The 24117-nt window shown below is 55.8% G+C and overlaps 9 protein-coding genes across 9 annotated transcripts; 8 read left to right on the top strand and 1 right to left on the bottom strand.

The window, feature by feature from the left end:
• The first annotated feature begins 59 nt into the window (after positions 1–59).
• Positions 60–5993, top strand: PUNSTDRAFT_118301 (uncharacterized protein). Its single transcript, XM_007379989.1, has 17 exons — positions 60–927; positions 995–1093; positions 1166–2449; positions 2512–2616; positions 2677–2743; positions 2775–2812; positions 2875–3045; positions 3103–3290; positions 3351–3754; positions 3812–3839; positions 3893–3971; positions 4027–4056; positions 4105–4315; positions 4366–4569; positions 4619–5166; positions 5218–5357; positions 5409–5993. Exons 1-17 carry the CDS (start codon positions 232–234, stop codon positions 5770–5772), a joined length of 4656 nt encoding a protein of 1551 aa, XP_007380051.1. The 5' UTR covers positions 60–231; the 3' UTR covers positions 5773–5993.
• Positions 5994–6656: 663 nt separating this feature from the next.
• PUNSTDRAFT_141174 (uncharacterized protein) lies at positions 6657–8138 on the top strand (the record flags this gene model as incomplete). Its single annotated transcript, XM_007379988.1, has 3 exons — positions 6657–6839; positions 6903–7529; positions 7581–8138. The coding sequence occupies 3 exons, from the start codon at positions 6657–6659 to the stop codon at positions 8136–8138; spliced, it is 1368 nt and encodes a 455-aa protein (XP_007380050.1).
• Positions 8139–8712: 574 nt separating this feature from the next.
• On the top strand, positions 8713–9244 carry PUNSTDRAFT_61368 (uncharacterized protein; the record flags this gene model as incomplete). The annotated part of the gene is made up of 4 exons (XM_007379987.1): positions 8713–8777; positions 8831–8871; positions 8935–9045; positions 9096–9244. 4 exons carry the CDS (start codon positions 8713–8715, stop codon positions 9242–9244), a joined length of 366 nt encoding a protein of 121 aa, XP_007380049.1.
• Positions 9245–9273: 29 nt separating this feature from the next.
• PUNSTDRAFT_141172 (uncharacterized protein) lies at positions 9274–10186 on the bottom strand (the record flags this gene model as incomplete). The annotated part of the gene is made up of 1 exon (XM_007379986.1): positions 9274–10186. Exon 1 carries the CDS (start codon positions 10078–10080, stop codon positions 9274–9276), a length of 807 nt encoding a protein of 268 aa, XP_007380048.1. The 5' UTR covers positions 10081–10186.
• Positions 10187–12663: 2477 nt separating this feature from the next.
• Positions 12664–14877, top strand: PUNSTDRAFT_42086 (uncharacterized protein; the record flags this gene model as incomplete). The annotated part of the gene is made up of 3 exons (XM_007379985.1): positions 12664–12745; positions 12795–12962; positions 12989–14877. The coding sequence occupies 3 exons, from the start codon at positions 12664–12666 to the stop codon at positions 14875–14877; spliced, it is 2139 nt and encodes a 712-aa protein (XP_007380047.1).
• An 827-nt stretch (positions 14878–15704) lies between these two features.
• On the top strand, positions 15705–16634 carry PUNSTDRAFT_61591 (DNase I-like protein; the record flags this gene model as incomplete). The annotated part of the gene is made up of 1 exon (XM_007379984.1): positions 15705–16634. A coding segment is annotated over one exon (930 nt), but the record flags the coding sequence as incomplete, so codon positions are not given.
• Positions 16635–17699: 1065 nt separating this feature from the next.
• Positions 17700–18284, top strand: PUNSTDRAFT_60471 (uncharacterized protein; the record flags this gene model as incomplete). The annotated part of the gene is made up of 1 exon (XM_007379983.1): positions 17700–18284. A coding segment is annotated over one exon (585 nt), but the record flags the coding sequence as incomplete, so codon positions are not given.
• Positions 18285–19178: 894 nt separating this feature from the next.
• PUNSTDRAFT_61700 (RnaseH-domain-containing protein) lies at positions 19179–20390 on the top strand (the record flags this gene model as incomplete). The annotated part of the gene is made up of 1 exon (XM_007379982.1): positions 19179–20390. One exon carries the CDS (start codon positions 19179–19181, stop codon positions 20388–20390), a length of 1212 nt encoding a protein of 403 aa, XP_007380044.1.
• A 1322-nt stretch (positions 20391–21712) lies between these two features.
• On the top strand, positions 21713–23925 carry PUNSTDRAFT_60883 (MFS general substrate transporter; the record flags this gene model as incomplete). The annotated part of the gene is made up of 10 exons (XM_007379981.1): positions 21713–21886; positions 21941–22000; positions 22142–22276; positions 22340–22446; positions 22499–22603; positions 22662–22691; positions 22747–22957; positions 23075–23186; positions 23255–23727; positions 23788–23925. The coding sequence occupies 10 exons, from the start codon at positions 21713–21715 to the stop codon at positions 23923–23925; spliced, it is 1545 nt and encodes a 514-aa protein (XP_007380043.1).
• Between the last annotated feature and the right edge of the window lie 192 nt (positions 23926–24117).

Raw genomic sequence — 24117 nt, 5'->3', positions numbered from 1 at the left:
CACCCGTCGCGGGGTCGAGCCTGATTTTGGCCTGCCAGTTCATTGCCTACCGCCGCCATGGCTCACCCAGACGAAGCAGGGCGCCAGCCACCGGGGCGCTCCAGGGCGAGCTCGACGTCCGGATCGACGAGCACTGGCTCTTCCACGACGGTCACCGCGTCATTCGTGTATCCCGTACGCTCATTGTTGTCGAAGGAGATCCAGCAGGCCAGTGGCAGCCAAACTACCCCTATGCTGCAAACAACCCACGGTCCGACCATCGTCGAGCCCACGCTGAGGAGCACGAGCAATAGAACACGCGAGTGGCTGTCGTCGGATGAGCACCGATCAGAAGAAGCGCGGACTAACAACACCGGAGCTGCAGAGGAACAAGGTGCAGGCGGGAGGGATGGTGCTGCAGCCGGAGACGCACGCCCGTTACCTACACAGGCACCGTCGTCGGTCATGATCGCCGCCGGGACCTCTGGTATAGCGCACGCGGCCGTCTCAGTCGTGCAAACCGGCACAGGCCTCCTGTCAGCTTCTCCTCCCCGTCACCCACCTTCTACTTCGGGCACGGCGTCCCCAGAACCAGATTACTACACGGCGGTCTCGGGGTCGTCCGATGGCGGCTCGGACGAAGAGGACGAGGTGTCAGAATATGGGTCGGGTTCCGAGTCGCAGGTCCCTGGCGTCGTGTCAACCATCCCCCAGAGCGGCATCGTCCATCTTGGCCCGACGCCAGGAACCATTCCACCTACGCAACGCACTGTGGATTTTTCTGACGACCCGGCCTGGGCCGAGTCCGCGCGTGAGGCCGCCGAGGCGAGAGGGGAGACGGAGGAGGAGAGGCTTGTTGTGACGCACAAATTGGAACATGTGGAGATGGCCGATGGGCACCACGTCGTGACGGGCCGTGAAGGCAAATTGCTCAAATGCGAGGATGAGGTATGATCGCTTTCCTCGAGTCGTTCTCAAACCTTATTAATAATACCCATTTTTGCCGCTCGCATAGCCAATCCGAACACCTGGCGCCATACAGGCTTTCGGCGTACTGATCGCTGTCGAAGAAGACTTTGAATCCGACACGTTGATCGTACGGCAGGTTTCTGAGGTGAGCAGCGAAGCGCCACTCTCCCGATCGACGAATCTACGCGCGATTGACTCCCGCTCTTCCCGACAACAGAACTCGAAGCAGATCCTCAACCTGTCTCCGAAGTACCTTTTCGAACTGCCGTGCTTATCGGACGTGCTTCCAGACGCTGAGGCGGACCTCCTCTTCGACAACATCCAGTTCCTTAACAATCTCAGCGGGGACCAGGATGACGGCCCGCAAGTTTTCCTCCTCAGCGGATGGGGCGAACCCGGCACGGCATCTCGCCGAGATCCGAGTCCCGGGCCTGATGGTCGGGCATCGTGGACGTGCTGGTGTGCCGCCCACCGGCCGACGCCTGTGACCAACAGCGACGGTGCCACGGACACATCGCAGCTCGTCATACTCGAATTCGAGCTGGAGCGGGACGTGCACAACCCCCTGTACCCGCCTTTCGACGAAACGGCGTTCGAATCCGGGATTCCCTCGCCTTCGTCCCGCACCGAAGGCAGCAGCGCGCAGTCGTCCGGTACGGGCAGCACGCGGGAGAGCGTTGGCACCGAAGGGAGCAGCGCGCCGGAGAGCACTGGGACGGGAGGGAGCGCGCAAGTCAGCACCGGGAGCAGCGGGCTCGCAAGCGCGGCGAACGCCAGCAGCCCAGGCACCTCCGTCTCGGGTTCTTCCCTGAGCCACCCGAGCCTCGGCAGCCGCGGGTCGGACTCGTCCGCGCAAACGCTCATCTCGACCGACAGCTCGCCCCGCAACAGCTCGCCGTTCGGCGTCGTCGAGCAGGGACGTTCCCTGTCGGGGTCGACGGCGGCCGAGCTCTCGAGCTCGAGGGGAGGAGACAACCGGTCGCCCCGGCTGCACCTCGGGAACGCCGGCGGCCATCTGCGGCCGTTCATGCTCCCGCACTTGGACGAGAGCTGGATGCCGCATCCACAGCACATCCTCGAGAGCACGACGAACCGCGCCAAGCCGCTGCTCGCTCTCGAGCGCCTTCGCCGCATGTCGCGCGCCGCGGGAGCCGACCATGCGCCGTTGGTGCCGTCGCTGCCCCCGATCGGCGAGAGGCCCGGCGCCGGTCGGCGCGCGAGGGGCCGCAGAGGCGGCGCGGCCGCGAACGGGGTCGGGATGATGGACATATTCGCAATCATGACGCAGATCAACGAGCAGCTCGGGGCCGCGGAGGACCTGGAGACGTTTTTGAAGATATGCGTCGGCGTGATCAAGGACGTGACGCAGTTCCATCGGGTGCTGATATATCAGTTCGACGAGGTGTGGAACGGCCAGGTCGTCGCGGAGCTCGTGGATTGGCATCAGACCCACGATTTGTATATGGGCCTGCACTTTCCGGCGAGCGATATCCCCGCTCAGGTGAGTGTATATATCTTCGGCGGTGTTGCTCGGATGAGGCGTTGCTGATCGCTTGGGTTCAGGCTCGGGAGCTCTATGCGATAAACAAAGTTCGGACGCTTTATGATCGTGACCAGCCTACCGCACGCCTTGTTGTACGGGATAGGTCCGATTTGGAGCAACCGCTGGTGAGGTCCCATTCCCGTCTATCGTCGCAGTAAAGCAGTGCTCAGAGGGCTCCCGCACAGAACATGACGCATTGCTACCTTAGGGCCATGAGCCCTATCCATTTAAAGTGCAAGTGCGCCATCACAGGTTTGGCATCTTCTTAACACCTCGGCCATAGATCTGGGCAACATGGGAGTTCGCGCCTCGATGTCGATCGTGAGTCGCGAGCTGCTCTCAGACGAGAACTCGACTGAACGTACAACCCCGCTCCGGCGTAGTCCATCATGGCTTTCGGTACCTTGTGGGGCCTGGTAGCCTGCCACTCGTATGGTCCGTCGGGCATGCGCGTCTCGTTCCTGGTCAGGCAGATGCTGCGACTCCTGAGCCAGTCTATTTCCCGCAATATCGAGAGGCTGAGTTATGCTCGCCGTTTACACACGAGGAAACTCGTGCGTATCGTGCATCCTGTCGAATTCTCCCCAGGCTGTTTATTCCCTGTTCACCAGATAAACACCGCGACTAGCGACCAGCATCCGACGGGATATATCGTGTCCAACGCCGACGACCTCCTCCAACTCTTCGACGCTGACTATGGCATGCTCGTCGTCGGCCAGGGAGCCAAGATCATCGGACCTAATCAGAACAGCCAGGAGATACTCGTGGTCGCGGAGTACTTACGCCTAAAGCGGTATACGTACGTCTTCCGGCGTCCATCGACGAGACGGAGGACTGATCATCCATCTGCCCCGCTCAGAACCGTCCAAGTCTCTCAAGCGCTGACTGCCGACTTTCCGGACCTCGAGCTATCCACCGGGCTCGAGGTTATCGCGGGCTTGCTATACGTGCCCCTGTCTACCGGGGGCAAGGATTTCATCGCGTTCTTGCGGAAGGGGCAGCCACGGGAGGTGCATTGGGCCGGACGGCCCCACAAGGAGGACGTAGGCGACGTGCAGTCTAGGCTCGAGCCCAGGACGTCTTTCAAGGTTTGGTCCCAGGTCGTCGCGGGCCGATCGCGGCAGTGGACGGATGAGCAGCTGGAGACGGCCGGCGTGTTGGCGCTTGTGTACGGCAAGTTTATCGAGGTTTGGAGGCAGAAGGAGTCCGCGCTGCAGACGACGAAGCTCACCAATATATTGTTGTCTAACGCGAGCCATGAGGGTGCGTGCCATCCGCTGTTTACACGATGGGAGTAACTCATCTGTCGTTCGGTTATAGTCCGGACGCCGTTGAACCACATTATCAAGTGCGCGATGGTGCTCAGCTATTGGCATTTGGGGGGTTGACACTCGTTTGTAGCTACCTCGAGATGGCTATGAACGGCCCGCTTGATACGGAAACCAGAGATAACCTTAGCCGATCTCATGCAGCCTCCAAGGTGAGAGACTCTTGCTCATGCGTCCGAGATGTTCTCACTGAAGTTGCTGGTGTAGAGCCTCCTGTTCACCATCAATGACTTGCTGGTGAGTGGTTTCGCCCATCTTTGCCGCTCTTGCTCAATACGCCTGCAGGACCTCACTCGGCTCGAAAGTGGCCACGAAACCACATTCAGCGAGCCTTTGGACCTGAGGTCCACGATCTTGGACGCGACGGTGCTGTACAAGAACGAAGCGGCCAGAAGAAACCTGTCGTTCACTGTGGACCTCACTGGTTGCCCGAAGACCGTATTGGGCGATGCGAAGAAAATCAAGACTGTCGTTGCGAACCTAACGGCTAACGCGGGTAGGCGAAATCGTCTTGATGCGCGCATGTCCTTCGCTGATTGGTTCCAGTGAAATACACGGACGAGGGCGGTGTTATCGTGGAGTGCCGTACATACGACGAAACGGAAGGGCTACGAGAACCATCGCACGAAGTTGCCGTCGAGATCGTCGTCTCTGACACCGGGCGCGGGATTTCAAGTTCGAAACTGGAGAGCATATTCCGCGAGTTCGAGCAAGTGGAATCCGTTCAAGAGAGACCCCAGGAAGGACTCGGTACGAAATCGATCCCATGCATCCGGAGAATATGCTGACGGCGTTTCAGGGTTGGGCTTGGCTGTCGTTGCCAGGATCGTCGAACAGCTTGGAGGCCAACTACGAGTCGACTCTAAGATCGGGCAAGGAAGCAGGTTCTCGTTCCTCATCCCCTTTGCGCTCGCCGAACGCGGAGGAGCCTCCTCCGTCTCCTCCGGCTCGTCCGGGAAGTCCCACATTAGGTCGCGGACCAATAGTGGGGGCTCCGTTCCACTGTCGGGTGGGAGCGACATTGATGATCTCGTAGAAGCCCTGGGTGGTGGTGCTCCATCGTCACCTTCGGTTGCCACGCCTGGAGCGAGAGTCGGTGCGAGGAGGAGTCCGCCGGGGCACATCGAACGGATGCCGTCCGCGCGATCCGGCCAATTTCTCGTTACAGATTCAAAAACACCCGTAAGGGGTGTAAAAATGGACGTACAGGAGCTCGATCAAAGGGTCGCCAAAGCTAGAAAAGAACCTCTGGCATCCGCTACTCCTCAAATATCACGCAGTTCACCCAGCCCGCCGAAGAAACCATCGGAGCGCAATGAACGTCCCCTGCGCATACTGGTGGTTGAGGTAAGTGGTGGAACTCCAATGATCTTCCGTTCCTCATCACTCGTCACCCAGGACGATGAAATCAATCGGGTCATACTGTCCAAGCGCCTTACCCTGAGCGGCCATACCGTTGAGAATACATGCAACGGTCAAGAAGGCGTCGACAAAGTGCGGGAGGACGATCAGTTTGATTGCATCCTCATGGACGTACAGTACGTGCTTGCTTAAGACTCGCTGACTGAACTTCGCTTACCGTCACCCAGGATGCCGATTTTGAACGGGTTTGATGCCACGCGCAGTATACGAGAGTTGGAGAAGAGTGCGGTCATCGGGATCAGCGACACTCGAGCATCACATCGCCTCAACGGGCGTCTGCCCATATTCGCCGTCTCGGCTTCACTACACGAGTCTCAGTATAGCGCTCTGTGCGGCTACGGCCTCGACGGATGGATCCTCAAACCTATCGACTTCAAGCGGCTCACCGTGCTACTGCGCGGTATCGAAGACCCCGCGCAACGGCTCGCGAACCTATATCGCCCGGGCGGCAATTGGGAAGCGGGAGGATGGCTTACGATGCCGACGCCTAAGCCCGGAACGGCGCCTCCCAACACCTCGAAATTGACTTGATATCGTGATGTTCTGCTCTTCCTACCCCTCACCACCTCTTCTGGATGTATCTATAAGTTACCGCCACGTTTCTTGACCCTCCGTTTCGGCATAGGCTGTGGATTCCGCCAGCGACATATGCTCAGCATTGTAGAGTACATCATGCATCATGTTTTTACCCCACGTAGATATCACATTATAGTCGTGTGTAGCCTAGCCCCATGCGTATCCGTATACCTCGTATAACATACTTATTTGCATTAGTCCGGTGGTTTTGCCGTGCGTGTTTACCCTGCCGGAGAGGGCGTAAATACTGGAAAAAAGCCGCGCCTGCTGCGAGGACGATCCTTACAACAGCCACAACAGTGAACATTGCAACAACTCACATGATCGGGAGCGCCCTCCCGTGGGGAGTGTTACCTGAGCTTGCTCATGTATCTCGGATGCCGGTAATTAGTAAGCATCAGCAACCGTGGCGGTGCTAAGTTCGTGGCGATGCGCTTTAACCGTGTCAAACTCTTTTTTTAATGCGATCTACTCGTGCAATGGCAATGCAAGCGAAGGTGAAGGCGGGGGGCACCCGCCTTTTTTCCAGTCGTCAAGCTCGGGATCGAAATTTGGACCGCGTGCGCGTGAATATGTACAAAACGTTCACTTTTGCTCCATACACCGTGTTGACCAGACCAACATGACAACGCAGCCGCAGGGGGGTTTCGTTGACCGTTTCGAAGCTCTCGTTCCGCCTTTTTCTGTTGATCATCGGACATCTATCAGCGAAGATGGTTTGATTTAGGCGCCAGCGAATGGGGTTTCTAGGCTGCTTCGTCCCGGGCTCGCACTCTCTCGCCACCTCAGCATCCGATACTCTTGTCCAGCCAGTTGCCTCGGAGTAGCGGACCTGGGACATGGAAGACGTACAGATCATCGCAGCAGGATCTTTCGACACGAGCGGCAACGAGAAGCACTCCATACTGGTGATTGGCTGGGTCCTTGACGCACCGTTGGACCCTCTCATACTTGAGCACGCGTGGGCGAAGTTGAACTCGGACTGGCCGATTCTCTCGGCGCGGCTGAGGAACAATGGCAAGGTACGCACGTGGTCTGTTCGGTCTCGACGCGAACTAACGGGAGACATCCTCTACGAAACTCAGGAATGGGAGTTTCACGTCCCGAAATCGGCCAACCGATACGGGTTCAGACACTTGGCGGTGAACGCACCGATCGCCTCTCGATACGATTATCCCAAGATATCTGCAGACAGCATCCAATGCACCATCAAGCACTTCCCCTACGATTTATATTCCGACCCGGCATGTCGCTCGATGAACGATCTGTTCACCAAAGACATTCCGAACGCGGCATTACAGCTCACGAACTTCGAAGACGCCAGCATTGTCGGCCTGACTATCCCTCACGTCCTCGCAGATGGCCATGGAGTCAAAGTGGTCTTGAACGCGCTTCTCCAGACTCTGCATGGAGAGGAGGTGGCTCCCATTGATCCTATCCCAGAACCCTTCGCGAAGTTCAAGGACGTGCCTCAACCTCCCGCGGTTGTGGGCTGGAGGTTGTTCAACTTCTTCCAGATGCTGACTTTTGTGGCATGCATGCTGTGGGACCGGATCCGCTACCCGAAGTACGAGGTCCGGGAACTGTACGTACCGCAAAAGGAAGTTGAGCGTATCAAACAGCAAGCCATGGACGACATTAGGAATGAACTAGGGGAGCAAACGGGAGAATGGGTTAGCACTAGCGATGCATTAGTCGCCTTCACGTTGAAGGTCAGTTCAATAAATTTCTTCTGTCTGATTGCGCTCAACGATCTCTTCCAGGGCATGTACCCGTCGGAAACTTCTCAGAGATCATTCAGTCTGATGTACTCGGCCAACATCCGCAGTCAAGTGCCGTCACTTGTCCCGCCTGTATACCTCGGAAATGCAGCCTACGGGGTCGTTCTATCACGACCAGTCAAAGAGATATCATCTATGTCTCTGGGAGCGCTCGCGCTCCTCGTTCGTCGAATTCTACAGGAGCAGACATCGCAGGCGGCGACAGAAGACTATCTTCGCTGGCGTCTTTCTCCCATCAACTTCCGCAAGATGACTATGTTCATGGAACCGAGCGGGCTTTGGAACGTGATCACCAATTGGCGGAACATGAAGCTCATGGACGTCGACTTCACTCCCGCCTTGCCGTCCGGGTCGGAGGTGAAATCGGTCAATTGCGTGTACCTTGGCTCCGGGTCGCACATGACCTTCCCCACACGACATTGCTTTGGACTTACAGCGGACGATCCTCGGGGTGGTGTATGGATGAGTGGGGATCTTGCCAAGGAGATGTGGGAGCGTAAAGACGGGTTCGGTCGCTTCGCTCCCAGTAATTCTCAGTAGAAAGGTTTTAGATAATCTTGTCCCTAATTTAGACGCTTGATAATCCTAACTTTATCTGAGGTTATTTCAACCTTACCGCCCTATCAATAGTGATCCAATTACATACTTCAGCGTACTCACGGTCAGTTTTCGCTCCCACTTTCTTCGCGGTCCGCGGTCATGCTCGATAGTGCTATTCGGAATTCCAGCATCGGCAATGGAGGGCACCGAGACAACACGATGCTCCTCTGATACGTATTCCAGCACCCAGCCTTTTGTCCTCAGTGCAAAACCTGCGCGTAGCCGGACGACCCTTGGTCGACTTACCTTCGCTACTGTCCGAACGAGACGACGGCAGTCTGTCGATAGCCCTCGCAGACCTTCGCCCCCTCCGCCTTCTGCTACTGGGACGGACCACTCTTCCATCATGGAGTCTGGAATGAGATGCGCATCCCCGGAGCCGTCACCAGCGGACAACCAGCTTGAGTCGCAGGCCAACGCTGGCGCGGGCACTACGCGTGATGAACGTCGCTCAGACCCCAAGCCTTTCATGCCCCCACAGAGGACGTCTATGATGGACAAGCTGCAATTGAACATGGTCCTGACCAATAGCGGGAGCGTAGCGAGGGATCATCTTGCGGGTGAAAGGACGTTCTTGGCGTAGGTTTTTTCTAGCCGTTGTTCGGGCACAGGTTCTGAAAGCTCCTGGTCAGATACGTACGAACCAGCATAGCCATTACGAGCATGGGAGTTGGTATGTGCGTGTAACCAACACGTCGCAGCATGCCCTGATGTCCGCATGTCTATCTATCAACAGCATTAGTGCAGCTCTTCAAGCTCTCTACGGAGCCCTCGACTGCCGCACACAGGTATGCCAGGCCATTAGGGGCCGTCATAGTCGTCGTGGGCCTGATGACCCTCTTGATTGGTGCGTCGCAAGCCTGCACCCTCCATCTCTAGCTCATGTTCGGCTTCTAGGCATTGTCCGCTATTTCTCCACTCAACGCACTCTTCTCGAGGGCAAGTTTCCAGCGGCGCGCTACACCATCACCTTCATATCGCTCACCCTCGGTGCTGTCACATGTGTCGTCTTTGGCATTCTCGTCGGCGTCGCGTCAGCTACATGAATGCACCAGCGATCGTATCATGTTACACCCTAAGCGAGTCTACATGTCGACTTGCCCGACTCCCATATATTCACTACACATGATGCACCGCAGCCCACATGCACATCGACAGCGAAACTGTTGCGCCTGTCCCACCCAATTTCAGCGAATACACCAGCCGTTTCCGTTGACAACGCCGCAAGTCTCTCCTGCTGGGCAGGCGCCGATATATCAGGTCCTGCGTTATCGTCCGCTTGGTCGACGTCATCGTCATCTCCTACCATGGACAGGAGACGCAACCGGTCTTCGATACCCGAGTCGTCGTTAACCAGGGTCAACCGGCGCAACCTCGGTATCAGCGCCAACGCCAATCCGTGCTCTCCACCAGCACCCTGGTATATCCCAGCATCCTGCAACGCGGGGAATCTTCCTTCTATATGCTGCAACGCGTCTTGCAGCGCGTCCGATGGGTAGCAGTCGAAGAGGATGCAGGAGAACGCCTCTACGCCCGAGTTTGACTCGCGGTCCAGGAGAGTCTTCAAGGCTGCAATGAATCGTTTCCTGTTTCTCCGGGACGTGTCCAGCACGGGCCGCTGCTTCGCCATGCATGCGCCTCGTGGGCGATCGGACACGAGGAGTCGTATGATACGCCGGTGCTCCAAGGCGGCGGCTTCTAGGTGGCGTAGAAAGTCGCGCAGTGCGGAAAAACCATAGAGTGCGACGCTATGGTAGCGGTGGCGAAGAGTGAGGGTATGAATGGACTTCGAGACCAGCAGGAGGACGGGGGCGGCTCGGTGGTCCGTCGAACACGCGTGTTCGATGATTATGTCGATAATTTCGGGTGGAAGTCTGCGCATCACGAACGCTAGAGGCGATCCGCGTCGCGTCCTTTTTGGCTTAATCGTTCATCACCATGTCGTTTATATCGTTGACCGGAGCTGCACGCGCTGTATAGTCTGTTCACTGGTTGTGTAGCGGTTGCATCGGCTCAGTGACATGCTGTCGAGAGTCTAGCGGTACCTTACAAGGCTGTGCGCGAAGGCACTTGTGCGGATATAGGCCTGACAAGACAGGGGCTCCTTGTATAAAAACTATGTAGGTAGGTAGGTAGATAGATAGGCAGGTAGGTATATTACCGGGCACGGTCCCTAAACAGGAACAGCCCTACACTCCTTCTGTCATATCGGTCAATTCTGAGCATGACAGCAATAGGTATTCAGCATCTAAGCAGAGCACGAACCATCCCCTCTCACGACGGGATGAAGTGGAACGGGCTATCAATGCCCAAGACCGCCCTTGTCGTCCTCCAGGATCGTCCGAATTGAATCGTAGGCATAATGACGGATCCAAGTGCAAGAAAAGGACGTGTTCGCGTTCAGAGCGCTGAAGACATGTATTGGACGACGATGCCAGAGTAAACGTCAGAAGCCCTCGCCCCCGGAGGCTGATAATCTCTTCATCATTGCAACCCGGTTGGCAACGTATGCTACAACCACAAACACGACACGGCGGAGAGAACGTGGATGGGGTCCTCGCGGTTTCCCTCCAACCTCGATATCCAATGCCGACCGTATGCCGAAACGCACACCACATTATGTTATCATCGCGCATGTTAGAGTCATTAATCCAGGCGCTCCCGCTTCTCGTGCTGTGGAAGGGTGGGCAGGAGAGGGCCGAGAAACGCGAGGTGAATTCTCAATAGTCGTTGTTACTAGTGTACGTTGACGTCGACCCCGCTTGTACGATGATGGGATGAGATGGGTTCAGAGTGTTCTGTTCACTACTTTGCATCAATCGGATATGACCGGAAACGTCGGGTACACTACTGTCTTCCTATGTACATTTGTGCGTAAAATCATGCTAGACTCTATAATTCGATAGCTGGGCGTGTATTGAACGACTGTCGATTATAGAATAATTCCAAGGATCTGATCGTTTGACACAGCAATGACAGCGAAGAGTGCCAAGAGTGCAAGGCCTCATGGCACGTCGACGTGCCCGACAGCAAGCGAGGTATATGCAGCGAGCAACAGGCGATGCAAAGCGAGCTCTCAAGCCCTTTGCGCGTATCGAGCGGTGTTGCACGTCATTACCAAGAGGAGTCGAAGGGATCTGGAGCGCTTTCAGGGATCATGCAAGGCAAGGGACCGCAGAGCCTCCGTGTTGAGGTAGGATTGGCCGAAGGTGAACCACAAGCCTCTTAGGGGTCTCACAGATAGCTAGATGGGCCTAGGAGAAGAATCTGATATCGGGGCTCCCTTTACCTCTAACCATCACCATGGCGAGGTTTTCCCACGCTCTCGAGCTGGGAGGGGACGGGGGGACACGTTCCACCCCGCGGGCGACAACCTGGCTATGAAAACACCGAACATGTACTAAGTACTATTAGCGAATACCACTGTAGAGCCTACCCAAGAGAGATGCGGGATGGATGCGACGACCGCGAAGCGGATGACGACCCGGCGAGGAGAACGCCGGAAGATACCGAGAACACAGCCAAACATGGCCAACAAGTCAAGACCCAGACGCCGAAATAAAAAGCTCAACAAGAAGAAATCAGGCGAGACATGACTAAGGAAGTCAAGCTAAACCAGAACGAGAGGGAGCCGAGACCAAGCGAACCTGAGACGAACAAACACAGCGGCGACGAAACCGCTTAACACGACGGCGATCAGAGCGCCTAATCCATAGCTCCCCCGAGACGTAATAGAACCCACTACAAAAGCCAATACACGATAACGGCAAAACTCAGTGGATGTATAAAGCGAGCGTAAAGCAATCTCAACACCCCCCTCAACCCGCCATGCCTGACGACGACCAGCCCATCAGCATGAACATTGTGCCCTGGAACCTCATCTCGCACCTGTCGACCATGCTAGACCGAGACCAGGACGACGGTGAGTGACACATTTGAAACCAAATAGACCAACTAACCGGCCGAACAGACAGGGCGAAGCAAAGTATAGACTACATAACAGCCTCTGCCCGAATTCAATGTGCACGTGTGTGCAAACACATGGTATGAGTCTCTCCGCGAAAACTCGAGGAGTGACTCATAAGATACAAATCAGCGAGGGGAACCGGGAGCGAAAGAGCAGCCGAGAGAGAAAACCGACCCACCTGAGAACCCAGAGGCGAAGCCCAAAGCCGACTCCCCCCGAACGGCGAAGTCCATGGTAACCCGATTTAGAAGCCGAATGCACGCAAGAACGAAGTCGGAACCACAAGCTGACACGGAGAGCAGGAGGGAGAAAGTACCACGTATGAAGGAGTTGATGGGCCCGTAATATACAACGAAGCATAGACGATAGCAACCAAGACAACCCCCCCTTGACCAGACTGACCCCGAACGGGTTAAGAAAGAGCAGGGTGACAAGCGGGACACCCGCTGTCCCGCACGCCCAAGAACGAACCACTCCGCTGACTGAACCTTGCTAAACATGCCTCCCGAACCAACCAGCAATGTGGCGAAGTCCGCAACTCTCGCAAGCATGAATAAGACAGGCAAAGCTGCCGGACGCGGTAAGAAACCCTAAACGTGCAGGAGAGACAAAACCTAACCCCACCATAGGACGCGGGAAGAACAAGAACGTCGACGGCGAAGACACGACCACAGTCAATGGCATCCCAGGACACGACAATCAGTATGCCCTCCTCGGCGAGGAGAAACCCCCCAGCTCAGAACCGGCGAAAAGCAGCGGAGACAACGGAAAGAAACGCAAGTCCGTCAGGGACGTCGGTGAGCTAAAAACCCCTACCACCAAGAGACCCAACCTAAACCCATGCTAGCGAACGCAATTAGGGAAGCCAAAGCGGCCCTGGCGAGTGGAACCGCTAAGGAGACCCTCGGAGACGACCTCGCAATTGTGATCGACACGGTACCCAGCACGCTCGCCCCCCCTAACGAAACGGACGGAACGGGCGCAACGGACGTGACACCCCAGTCCGCCGACCAAGGCCCAGCACCCAGTGCGATTCGCGAGTCCTCCACTGAAGGGAGCCGAAACGCCGCCGTCTCCCCCCCTGCCAATACCCAGGACGCCCACCCGACCGCACATGCCAGCAACGATAGCCGCACGGAGAATGACGTCCCCACCGCCCCAGGTGCCCCGATCGACCAAACCGTCGAGGGAGCCGCCCCAGCGCCCCCCGATGCAACGAACTCGGAGATAGCGATGCAGAACCCAGGAACCGCCAACCCGAACCTGGGCATCCCTGACAGCACCCTCGCAACTTCGATAGCCCCCCCAGCTCGACCGAACGAGACCGAGAGGCAGACCCGCACGACCGCGGATGAAGTCATCGGCGCGCCCGAAGGTCCAAGAATGCACGATGTGCAGATGTCGGCGCCGGAAGACTCCTCGCACGAGGAGGAACCTCCATTCATTCTGGTCAGCGCGTCCCGAAAGGTAACGCCGGCCCCCCCCCGCGAAACAACACTCCTCCGCGACGAAAAGCAAACACGCCAACGAACGGAAGAAAGCGACGCGGAACGCCGCCGCCAGGAGATCGCGACCCTCGTCTCGACATCCATAGCGAAGGGACCGTCAGGCACCCTAGACTCGGACAAGATCGTGGACATCGACGTCTCACGGGATAGCGACCTCCCTCCGCCCCCCCCTGACAGCATCCCGGAAGGGAAACTAGCTATCATCGGAGACCAGCTCCTCGCAAACCGCGCATACGCGGAAGTTGCGAAAAGCCACCCGCAACGCCCTGAGGTGCGCCTCGCCCCGGTCCCGCCGAACGGATGGACCGCGCCACAGATGCGATTCCGGCTGCAACAGCTGGAAGATATCGAGGAGGAGCAAGTCAAGTACTGGGCGGAAAACGACGAACATTTCGGAGACAACGTACTAGTAACCATCTTCGACAGAATCAACCTAACAGCCGACGAAGCCCAAGACGTTTTCGGTGAGGTACGGGCGACGGTGCAAGCCTTCCTCAAGGAAGGGGCAAGCCTCAGAATCATCCTGCCTGTCGCGGCGAACAAGCGACAGCCGCGCACGGGTCTTCTATCCGCCCTCACGACCGAAGACAGGGCCCTCATCCTATCGCAGGGGGTCTTCGCTACGGCGGATATCGCCTTCTACGCCTTCACCTTCGACGACGTAGTCGTGAACCCGTCCTTCTACCTGACTCTGAAAGGCCCGATCGACGCCGACGAAGGGCTAATGCTATACGCCGTACAAGTTGCCCTCGCAGAGAAGGCCTCCGACATAGTAGCTGCCCTCGGAATGGACCCGAAGGACAGGAAAGCGATCGGACAAGTGAACAGCTTCCTGCAGAACCTTAACTGCCGGATCCTCCCCTTCCTCGCGCCGAAAGGCCGCCCACAACCACGCTACAATATATACGGACCGATCATCAACTCGGCGCTCCCATGCGCGTACCGCGACGTCCAGGCCATTATGAGAACGACGAACTTCTGGCATGCGCAAGTAGGACCCGTGGACGAAATCGTAATGGACCCATGCACCTTCTGCTACGGAGTGGACCATGTATACGGGCTATGCCCCATTAGGACCCAGATCCCCCAAGGTTTCCTCGGCTCGATGAAGAACCCATCGCCGCGCGCTCAGGAATACGGACGCAGGGGCGGAGGAAACTCCCGAGGCGCCTTCAGAGGCAGAGGACGCGGACGGGCGATGTAGACGAGCGAACGAGAGACACGGTAACGACAGGAACGCGACGAAAACTAGATACAGATGCGATGTACGACTGCCTAACGACCCCAATATAAAGCCGCTCTGTTCGGCACCTTTCAAAAAGAGGCTCGGGACTTGTAGAGACGCGCCAACCGGCCGTGGCGCGAACTCATCTGGCGGCGCCCGCCTAATACACAGCTTCTCCCTCCGGGGAGAAGGACTGATGGCGGGTACCCCGTACGGTCGGTGCATTGACAAAGTGTCAGCGGAGATCTATTTAGATCGGACGAGCCGCGCGTGTAAGCTGAAGTTGAGAGGAAACGAAGGCGAGTGCCCGAGTGCTCACCCAAGGAAAACTCAACATAGTCCCTGTCCGCGGTAGACCGGACGATAATAGTCTCCCCCGACGCTCCTAAGGCAGGGCGCGTATAACGGGATAAATGCCTGCTGCAAACCTCACCCCTTCTACTCTTCCCCCCTCTTCAGCGGGGCACACGGTCTTAAGTCCTGGCATTGGTTCGCGGGCCCTGGCGAGCGGAGGCGCAGTCCCTCCAACCGCCGAGCACGGCGCCGTCGATGCTCCCGGGGTTTTCGGAGGCGGAACCGTAAACACGGCGATGGCTGACCCTGAACCCGCCAAAACTAGCCCGAAAACGGCAAAACGAGCACATCTGAAAATTGCAACCTTAAACATGAACGGACACTCAGAACAGGGTGGAAACCGACTAAACAAATGGAACGACCTACACGCGATGATGCGTGAGGAGAAAATCGCCATCCTCGCGCTACAGGAAACGCACCTGAAAGACGAACAATGTGAATCCCTGCGCAACATGTATGGGAAACGGCTTTGGATCCAAAACTCACCGGACCCAGACCGAGCGTCCAACTCGGCTGGGGTCGCCTTCGTGCTGAACAGAGACCTAGTAAGCACGGCAAACTGCGAGGTGAAAGTGATCGAAGAGGGACGCGCAACGGCCCTCACCCTGAGATGGCACGACCGAGACACAGTCACAATCGTGAACACGTACGCACCGAATGAACCAGGCCGCCACGCGGCCTTCTGGAACAAAATAAAAGATGCGAGAAGACAGAACAAGATACCCAAAGTAGACATACTACTTGGAGACTTCAACGTTGTCGAAGACGACGTGGACCGAGCCCCACCGAGGAAAGAACTCGAAAGCGCCGTAATGGCCCTTCGAGAATGCCGACAAGCGCTAAATGTGCACGATGCATGGAGAGAGGAGTACCCGTCCTCGAGAAACTACACATACATCAGCAAAGCGACGGGCTCGATGTCGCGGCTGGATAGAATGTACATAGCAGACGATAGGAGGAAAGATGTGTATGAATGGTGCTGTCAAACCGCGAGCCTCAAGTCAGACCACCGAATAGTCTGGATGAAGTACGCACCGACAGCAATGCCCTATAATGGGTCGGGCAGGTGGACCTGGCCCCTGGGTTTCGTGAACGAATGGCATGCGATCGCGGCGATCGAGGCGCGAGGCCTAAGACTGCAAAACGACCTTGAAAATCTGAGCCATGAGCAACGGTCACCGGAAAAGAACGCACAAACACTGTGGAAAGCCTTCAAGGAAGACATGATAACGACTGGAATGCTGATCACAGGAGCCATCATGTCACGGTCGAGACGGAAAATAGCGACCTGGGAGACAATCCTACAGAGCGAAATGGAGAAAGAGGGGATAGATCGAGTAAATGACGAAGAGCCGCGAAGAAATGTTGCCATGCTGGAAGAAAAGGTGAAGCGACTGCGAGCTAAAGTGGGGAAAAATGCGAAACGGGTCAGACAAGCAAGATGGATGAAGGACGGAGAAACCGTCTCGAAATACTGGACGTCCATCAATGAAGAGAAGAAGCCGAGAGAACTTATGATGAGACTACGCAAACTAGATAGGACTGACCAGTATGTGCTCCGAACGGACAGAATGGCCAAAATAGCGCGGGATCACCATGAACGAATCCAAAGCGACCAGGAAAAAGACTCGTGGGGCCCCGGCGAACACGACGATTTCGTTGCGAAGGCACTCGCCTCGGTTCCAGAGGAAAGGCGCCTCCCGGAAAATGCACGAGAGATGATGGAAGAGCCCTTGAGGGAACACCATGTGCGAGAAGCCCTGAAGACCACTAAGAACGGTAAAGCAACAGGTTTGGACGGAGTCCCATACGAGGTATGGAAAACTCTAGACGAGAGGCATAAGGAGAAAGAGGAAGCGCAAGTGGAATCCTTTAACGTACTGGCGGCGATGACGGCCGCCTTCAACGACATCCAAGAACACGGAATAGACGAAAACTCGACGTTCACAGAAGGGTGGATGTGCCCGATATATAAAAAGGGCGACAAGTCAGACATCGCGAATTACCGCCCCATAACTCTTCTCAACACCGACTATAAAATACTCACGAAGGCCCTGGCCATGCAACTGGCGGAAGTCGTCGGCCAGATGGTGAATAAAGACCAGGCTGGCTTCATCCCTGGCCGATCCATCTTCGACCAGGTACGACTGTCCCAAATGATGGTGCGATACGCCGAAGCGATGGAGGAGAACGGAGTGATCGTAGCCCTAGACCAGGAAAAGGCATATGACAAGATCGACCATTCATACCTATGGGCAACCCTGAAAAAGTTCAACATGCCAGAGAGATTCATTAACACAGTGAAGGCCCTATATGCGAGAGCAGAGACGAAAGTAATGATCAACGGCACCTTTAGCGAAACCTTTAGAGTAACGAGAGGTGTGCGGCAAGGAGACCCCCTATCGTGCCTTCTCTTCGACCTTGCGATAGAACCCCTAGCGAACATGATGAGGGCGGACCCGAGGCTGCGCGGTTTCAAGGCTCCGGGCGAGACCGAAAGAATACTGATCGCCCTGTTCGCCGATGATACGACGGTCTACCTTTCTGAAAACGATAAGTATTGCGACCTACTGGACGTCCTAGAAAGGTGGTGCAAAGCCTCGCGAGCTCGATTCAACAAGAACAAAACCGAAATCATACCGATCGGGACAAAGGAGTACCGCGACATGGTGCGAAGAACGCGCTCCCTGGACGGAACTGGAGCGGACATACCGGAGGATGTTGAGATCCTGAATGATGGCCAGGCGACGAGACTACTCGGTGCATGGGTCGGCAACGGAATTGACCAAGCAACCGTGTGGACAGACACAGTAAGGAAGATCGACAAAGAGCTGCGAAGATGGCGCGCGGCAAAGCCCACGATGCACGCGAAAGCCCTGGTAGTACAAATGGTGGTGGGAGGCTTAACGCAGTACAAGACACGTGTTCAGGGGATGCCAGACTCGGTGCGCGAGGAACTAAATAGAAGCATTAGAAGCTTCATATGGGGTGAAGGACGCGGCTCACCGATCGCGATGGCAGAATTACAGAGACCGCGACAAGAGGGAGGGATAGACCTCCTAAACCTCCAGGCAAGGAACGAAGCGATATGGCTGGTCTGGCTCCGGGAATACCTAGCAGACCATGAGAAACGACCGAAATGGGCATGCCTAGCAGACATACTAATCAACAATGTAGCCCCAAGCGGCCTTGACTCCTATGACAAAGTGAATGCATTCGTACAAGCATGGTCGGTGCCGGCACGAGGCCCGAACGCGGAAAAGCTCCCAATAGAAATCACCGGCATGTTAAAGGTGGCCAAGAAACATGAAGTGGCCTTTGACGCGATACGGATAGCAGACTCTGTGAAAGAAGGCATGCCAGCGTGGTGCCAGCTAGGAGCTCCGAGGTGGACGTACCATAAGGGGAAAGATAAATGCCTGAAGACAAATCACGGAGTTGAAACGGTTAAGAACATGCTTGCTATGGCACGAAGAATGGAAGAGCTCCAACACTCTCACCACAGGGTGTGCCAATGTGACAAATGCACGCTCGACAGAGAACGAGGATGTAAAGACCCGAATAAATGCTGCGAACGTGCACGAACCATACTAGACCGCATATCGAAGCGATTCTCCACACGGAATAATGACCAGGGAGACGGGCTAACACTCACCCACACGCGCAAGGAAAAGAACGTTCAAGAAAGAGGGAGAAGGGGCACCATACGCTTCGACCCGTCGGTGTCCCTGAAGACATGCTGGAACGACGGAATTAGAGTATTCGCAGGGGAGCAAGATGTAACAAGAGCACCTGCGACGAGACTGAGCAGACCCACGAGAGGAAGAACTGCGCCGGACGAGGCTATGGTGATATATACGGACGGATCTTGTGAAAAAAATGGAACGCTGGAAGCAGTGTGTGGGAGTGGAGTATGGATCCCGAACATGCCGGAAGCAAGCAGGGCAATCAAGGTCCCAGGGGACGAGCACTCCAACCAGAGAGGAGAAATAACGGCCGTCCTGGTGGCCCTCCAGAGCACAGCGCCCTTCGCACACATCCTGTTCAAAACGGATTCGATGTACGTGATAGAGGGACTAACGAAACACCTGACGAAATGGGAAGACATAGGCTGGATAGATATAAAGAATGCCGACCTCTTCAAGGCAACGGCTTTCCACCTGAGAAGACGATCAGCGCCGACAGACTTCCTATGGGTAAAGGGACACTCCGGTGAAGAAGGAAACGAGAAAGCTGACGCACTGGCACGAGACGGAGTGTTGAAACAGTCCGCAGATGATATCGATCTAAACGTACCCGCGGAATTCAACCTCCGGGGGGCGCGCCTAATGTCCATGTCGCAGTCACTCCTGTACCGGGGGATTATGAGCAAACAAGGCCCGATGGACACGAGGAGGGCGGCCCTCGCCCCACTAGACATGGCGAGACACGCGATAGCAGACCTGAGCGGATCCGTGCTGAGCGACGAGGCGATATGGTTATCGACCAGACGCAAGGACCTACGAACGCCTATTAGGCAATTCCTATTTAGAGCCTTGCACAACTCTCACCGCATAGGAGGATTCTGGAGGAACGTCCCAGGGTACAGCGAACGTGAGAAGTGTGCATACTGCGGAGAAGAGGAATCGATGGAACATATCATGATCGATTGTGAACGGAGTTATAGCACGACAGTGTGGAACCTAGTACGGGACGCATGGCCCGAAGGGAGAGGAATACTCCCACGGATAACTCTAGGCTTGATACTAGGCTGCGGTGCACTACAAATGAACATAGAAGACCAGCTATCAAAACGAGACCGGCCGGCACAGGGCCGATCACGGCTGCTACGGATATTAATATCGGAATCAGCGTATCTAGTGTGGATACTGAGGTGCGAACATACGATGGGAGGGAAATCCCACACGCCCCGAGAGGTGCAGCGACGCTGGGCTAACGTCGTCCAAAGACGGCTAGAAACGGACCAAGCTACGGCGTCGAAGATAATCCGAACATCATCCTACATAAGGAAGGTACAGGGAACTTGGACGGGGCTGCTTGCCGAAGAACAAGCGCTCCCCGAAAATTGGGCTAAAAGCCTTGAGGTTTTAGTGGGTATTAAGCTGCCTGGGATCCGACGACAGGAATACCCTAGGTAGTGTACGAGCCCCACTCGCCCTGGAGTTCCCCGGGGGTTGTGGTATCGAGCATTTTTCCTCGGACCGGGCCTTACGAGGTCCGCTATTTTAGGAGTAGCTTATTTAGGGTCAGACAAGCTTGTCGATTGCTGAATAGGATTACTATATGACACCTTCACTTCGTCAACCTCGTCGAATCGTCAGTCACAGGCCGGTCACATTGATAGCCGACTTCGTCATCAAGCACTTTGGTGCTCCGAATCTGACTGGCCTTACAACAGCCGTTGATCAATGAATACCTTCTTTAAACTCCGCTCGGCTAACCATCACGCAGCGTTACAATGCACACAGTCCTCCTCCTCCTCGTTGGAGGCTTTCTGGTGAATAAAAACCTGTGAAATACACTTGGATACATTCATAAATTACTCAGTCAAATTCTGGGACCAAACCGTGCAGCGGTTACTGAGATGTAGCAAAGTGACGATTCGACGGGGTTGACGAAGTGAAGGTGTCATATAGTATCTGCTCGTCCAAAAAAAAAAGAATCTGATATCAATGCTCATTCAAACCGCGCGGGAAGGTCTTGAGATATCGGACAATGCCGTGGTTGACTGTCGCCTTCGCGGGTAATCTTCTTTCTGTTCGCCAGAATCTGACTGATGTCCTCCCCACCTGTATTTTCAATTGTAAAATGCGTCGACCTTCCACTTGAATTCATGAGCACGCACCATCTCCATTGACGACGGGATGAGGTGAGACGAGCTATTCCTTCAACGCCGCAAATCATCCTTTCGCTGCTTAAAATCGTTCGAAGATCAACAGTGAGCCGCAGGCTCGATGATCATGCGAATGGTATATAGATCCACAGACAAGACCAGGATGCACCCGCAGTCAATCCGTGGGGTGCATTCAAGGTGTGAGAGACATGCATCGGTCGAAGATGCCCAAGTAGTCCTCGCCCCTGGAGGTTGACAATCTCCTTGACGTTCGCCGGGTTCGCGACGTGTGCTGTAGCCACGAACCCGACACGAGTCGTTGAGCGGAGAAAAAAGCGAGAACGTGAGTGGACGTCGGGCGTCTTCGCCACCTCGCGGTCTCCCGCGCCAACCTCCATATTCAATGCCGACCTATGCCGAAACACACAGAACTTCTGCTTATGTTATGTATCATCGCGGATATCAGAGTCATTGGACCCAAGGCTCCCGACGGGCCAACATATAAATAAGGACATGCAGTCGGCATCTCATCCAAACTCGGGGCCTACAGCAATCGTACGACCTCTGCAATCCGACGATAGAGCATTTCGAATCGTTACTTGTAACACTATCTTGTAAACTATCACGATGGACCCGACCAGTACACGCGCATCCAGCATACAGTCAGTAGGCCTCGAGCCAGTACCGCCAACTGCAACGCCCAGTCTCACCATCAAGGCGGAAAAGTCTCCAATCACAAAAGCCGACATTGAGCATGCACCGGTCCTGGACGATCCTCGTAAATGGTCGCGGGCTCGCAAGGTGTGTCGTATACACCTTCTTCTTCTGCTGCGGAGCTCATGCTGTACCGTGTAGACATCGATTCTGTTCGTTATCTCCTTTGCCTCCGCTATCGCTGGATTAGGCACGTCCTTCGTTATGGGTCTACCCCCATCCATCAAAGCTTAATATGTTTGCGAACCCTGCGACTGTTAGGTGCCAACATCTATAACGTCAGGACAACCCCCCTATACGCTAGTCGAATACCTTGACTTAAGCAATATCATCCTCATATAGCCGGCGATTCAACAAATCGAAAAGCAACTACATGCCTCAGCCGGACAGATCTCTCTCAGCCTCTCTCTGTTCATTCTCGTGCAGGGTGGCGCACCTCTGTTCTGGGCTGCGATGTCCGAGATCAAGGGCCGAAAGGTCTGTCTCCCTCCGTCTTTCTGCACAAAGTCTACCAGTCGTAACCGACTTTACTCTGCCCAGATGATCTATATTGTCGCCATTGCCCTGAATCTCGTTGGTTGCATTTGCGTCGCCACCGCGAAGACGATCCAGCTTGTCATCGGCATGAGGGTCGTCCAAGCAGCTGGGTCAGTGGTGAAGCGATAATGTTCGTTCAGACATTGAACTCGTGTCTCGAAGGTCGAGCGCCGTCATGGCCATTGGAGCTGCCACCCTTGCGGACATCTACGAACCCTCCGAACGAGGCACCATGATGGGAATATACTACACCGCCCCTCTCCTAGGGTAGGCAGCGAATCTTGCGCGCATATACTCAGACTTATCTGCTTCATTTGTCCCTCAGGCCCTCCCTCGGCCCCATCATCGGCGGTCTGTGAGCGTTCTTTATATTCGTCGCGGAATCTCGGCTGACCCCATGTTCTCCCCAGGTTAACCCAATTCTTCAATTGGAGGGCGACCTTCTGGTTCATGGTCATCTTTGCCGGCCTAAATCTGCTCTCTTTCGTCTTCATCTTCAAGGATACGTTCCGGCGCGAACGGAGCCTCACGTATCAACAGGTCCTGCGCAGGCTCGAGCAGGAGCGCTCAGCAGCCTCCACTGCCGCGAACAGCAAGCGGGCCAGCCAGGTGACGCTCAGTGTTACCGAGGCTCCGCCGAAGATGAAGAAGGGCATGTCGGGAGACAGCACTCCCGTCGTTAACGAAGAGCCGGCGATTGAGCTGCGCGACGTCGAGCGAGGTGCGAGTCGGCGGGAGCCGGTGAAACGGTTGGACGAGATCACGCTCTCCCTCAAGGACGTCAACCCGATCGGCCCCGTCTTCATGGTCCTCCGCCGCCTCAACAACTTCACCATCCTCTTCGCATCTGGTCCGTCCCTAACTTTGCACTCCTCACCTCTCTAAGAGCTGCAGGCTGATGTCCAAATATAACATTAGGCCTCATCTTCTCTTTCAGCTACAGCATCTCCTACACCTGTGCCCGCACGCTCGGGAACAAATACGACTTCGACGCGCTTAAGATCGGCCTCACCTTGCTCGCGTACGGGATCGGCTCCATCGCGGGCAGCATCTTCGGCGGGAACCACTCGGACCGCACGCTCGCGCGCATGAAAGCGCTCAACGGCGGGCGTTCCGCCCCGGAGATGCGGCTCGCATCGACCAAGCTCGGATTGCTCGGGTTACCCCCCGCGACGATCGCGTACGCGTGGATCGCGCAGGAGCGGGTGCACGTTGCCGCCGTCTGCGTCACGCTTTTCTTCTGCGGGTTCTTCAGCATCTGGGTGTATTCGAGCACACTCGCGTACCTCGTCGATGCGAACGCGGGTAGGAGCTCGACCGCTGTCGCGGCCAACAGCTTCTATAGGGGTTTGTTTGCGTTCATCGCGGCCGAAGTTGCGGTGCCGCTGCAGGTGCGTCGAAGATGTCTTGATTTTGGTACGGAGCGTTGACCATCGTTTTTTCGGTCGTAGAACGCGATAGGCGACGGGGGGTTGTACACGCTCTGGGCTGGGCTCACGGTGCTCACCGCGTTCCTCATTCTTCTTGTGCTGTGGAAGGGTGGACAGTGGAGAGAGGCAGCCGAGAAACGCGAGGCGAGATCCCCTTAGCTGCTGCTATAAGTTGACGTAGACCCTGTTTTTGTATGATGATAGAATGAGGTTCAATGTCCTATCCACGACCATTGCACATGTTCGAATTCGTAACATCAACACTGGACGGAAGATGCTCAAAGTGCTGCTGAAGCGTCTTCAGAAAGGATGTGCGAAATATTGCTCAGAGGAAGGCCCGATGGCGTGCTA

Source organism: Punctularia strigosozonata, assembly GCF_000264995.1.
Source record: "Punctularia strigosozonata HHB-11173 SS5 unplaced genomic scaffold PUNSTscaffold_2, whole genome shotgun sequence".
Lineage (NCBI taxonomy): Eukaryota > Fungi > Basidiomycota > Agaricomycetes > Corticiales > Punctulariaceae > Punctularia > Punctularia strigosozonata.
Note: the sequence above shows the minus strand (reverse complement) of the source record. Positions and strands in the feature narration are given on the sequence as shown.

What these genes read in the sequence shown, in the direction of transcription:
- PUNSTDRAFT_118301 (XM_007379989.1), top strand. Translation starts at nt 232, where the DNA reads ATGCTGCAAACAACCCACGGTCCGACCATCGTCGAGCCCACGCTGAGG. An exon ending in TTCGCGCCTCGATGTCGATC is followed by an intron (nt 2,813 to 2,874) that starts GTGAGTCGCGAG and finishes GCTCCGGCGTAG; the next exon opens with TCCATCATGGCTTTCGGTAC. An exon ending in GATCTCATGCAGCCTCCAAG is followed by an intron (nt 3,972 to 4,026) that starts GTGAGAGACTCT and finishes TTGCTGGTGTAG; the next exon opens with AGCCTCCTGTTCACCATCAA.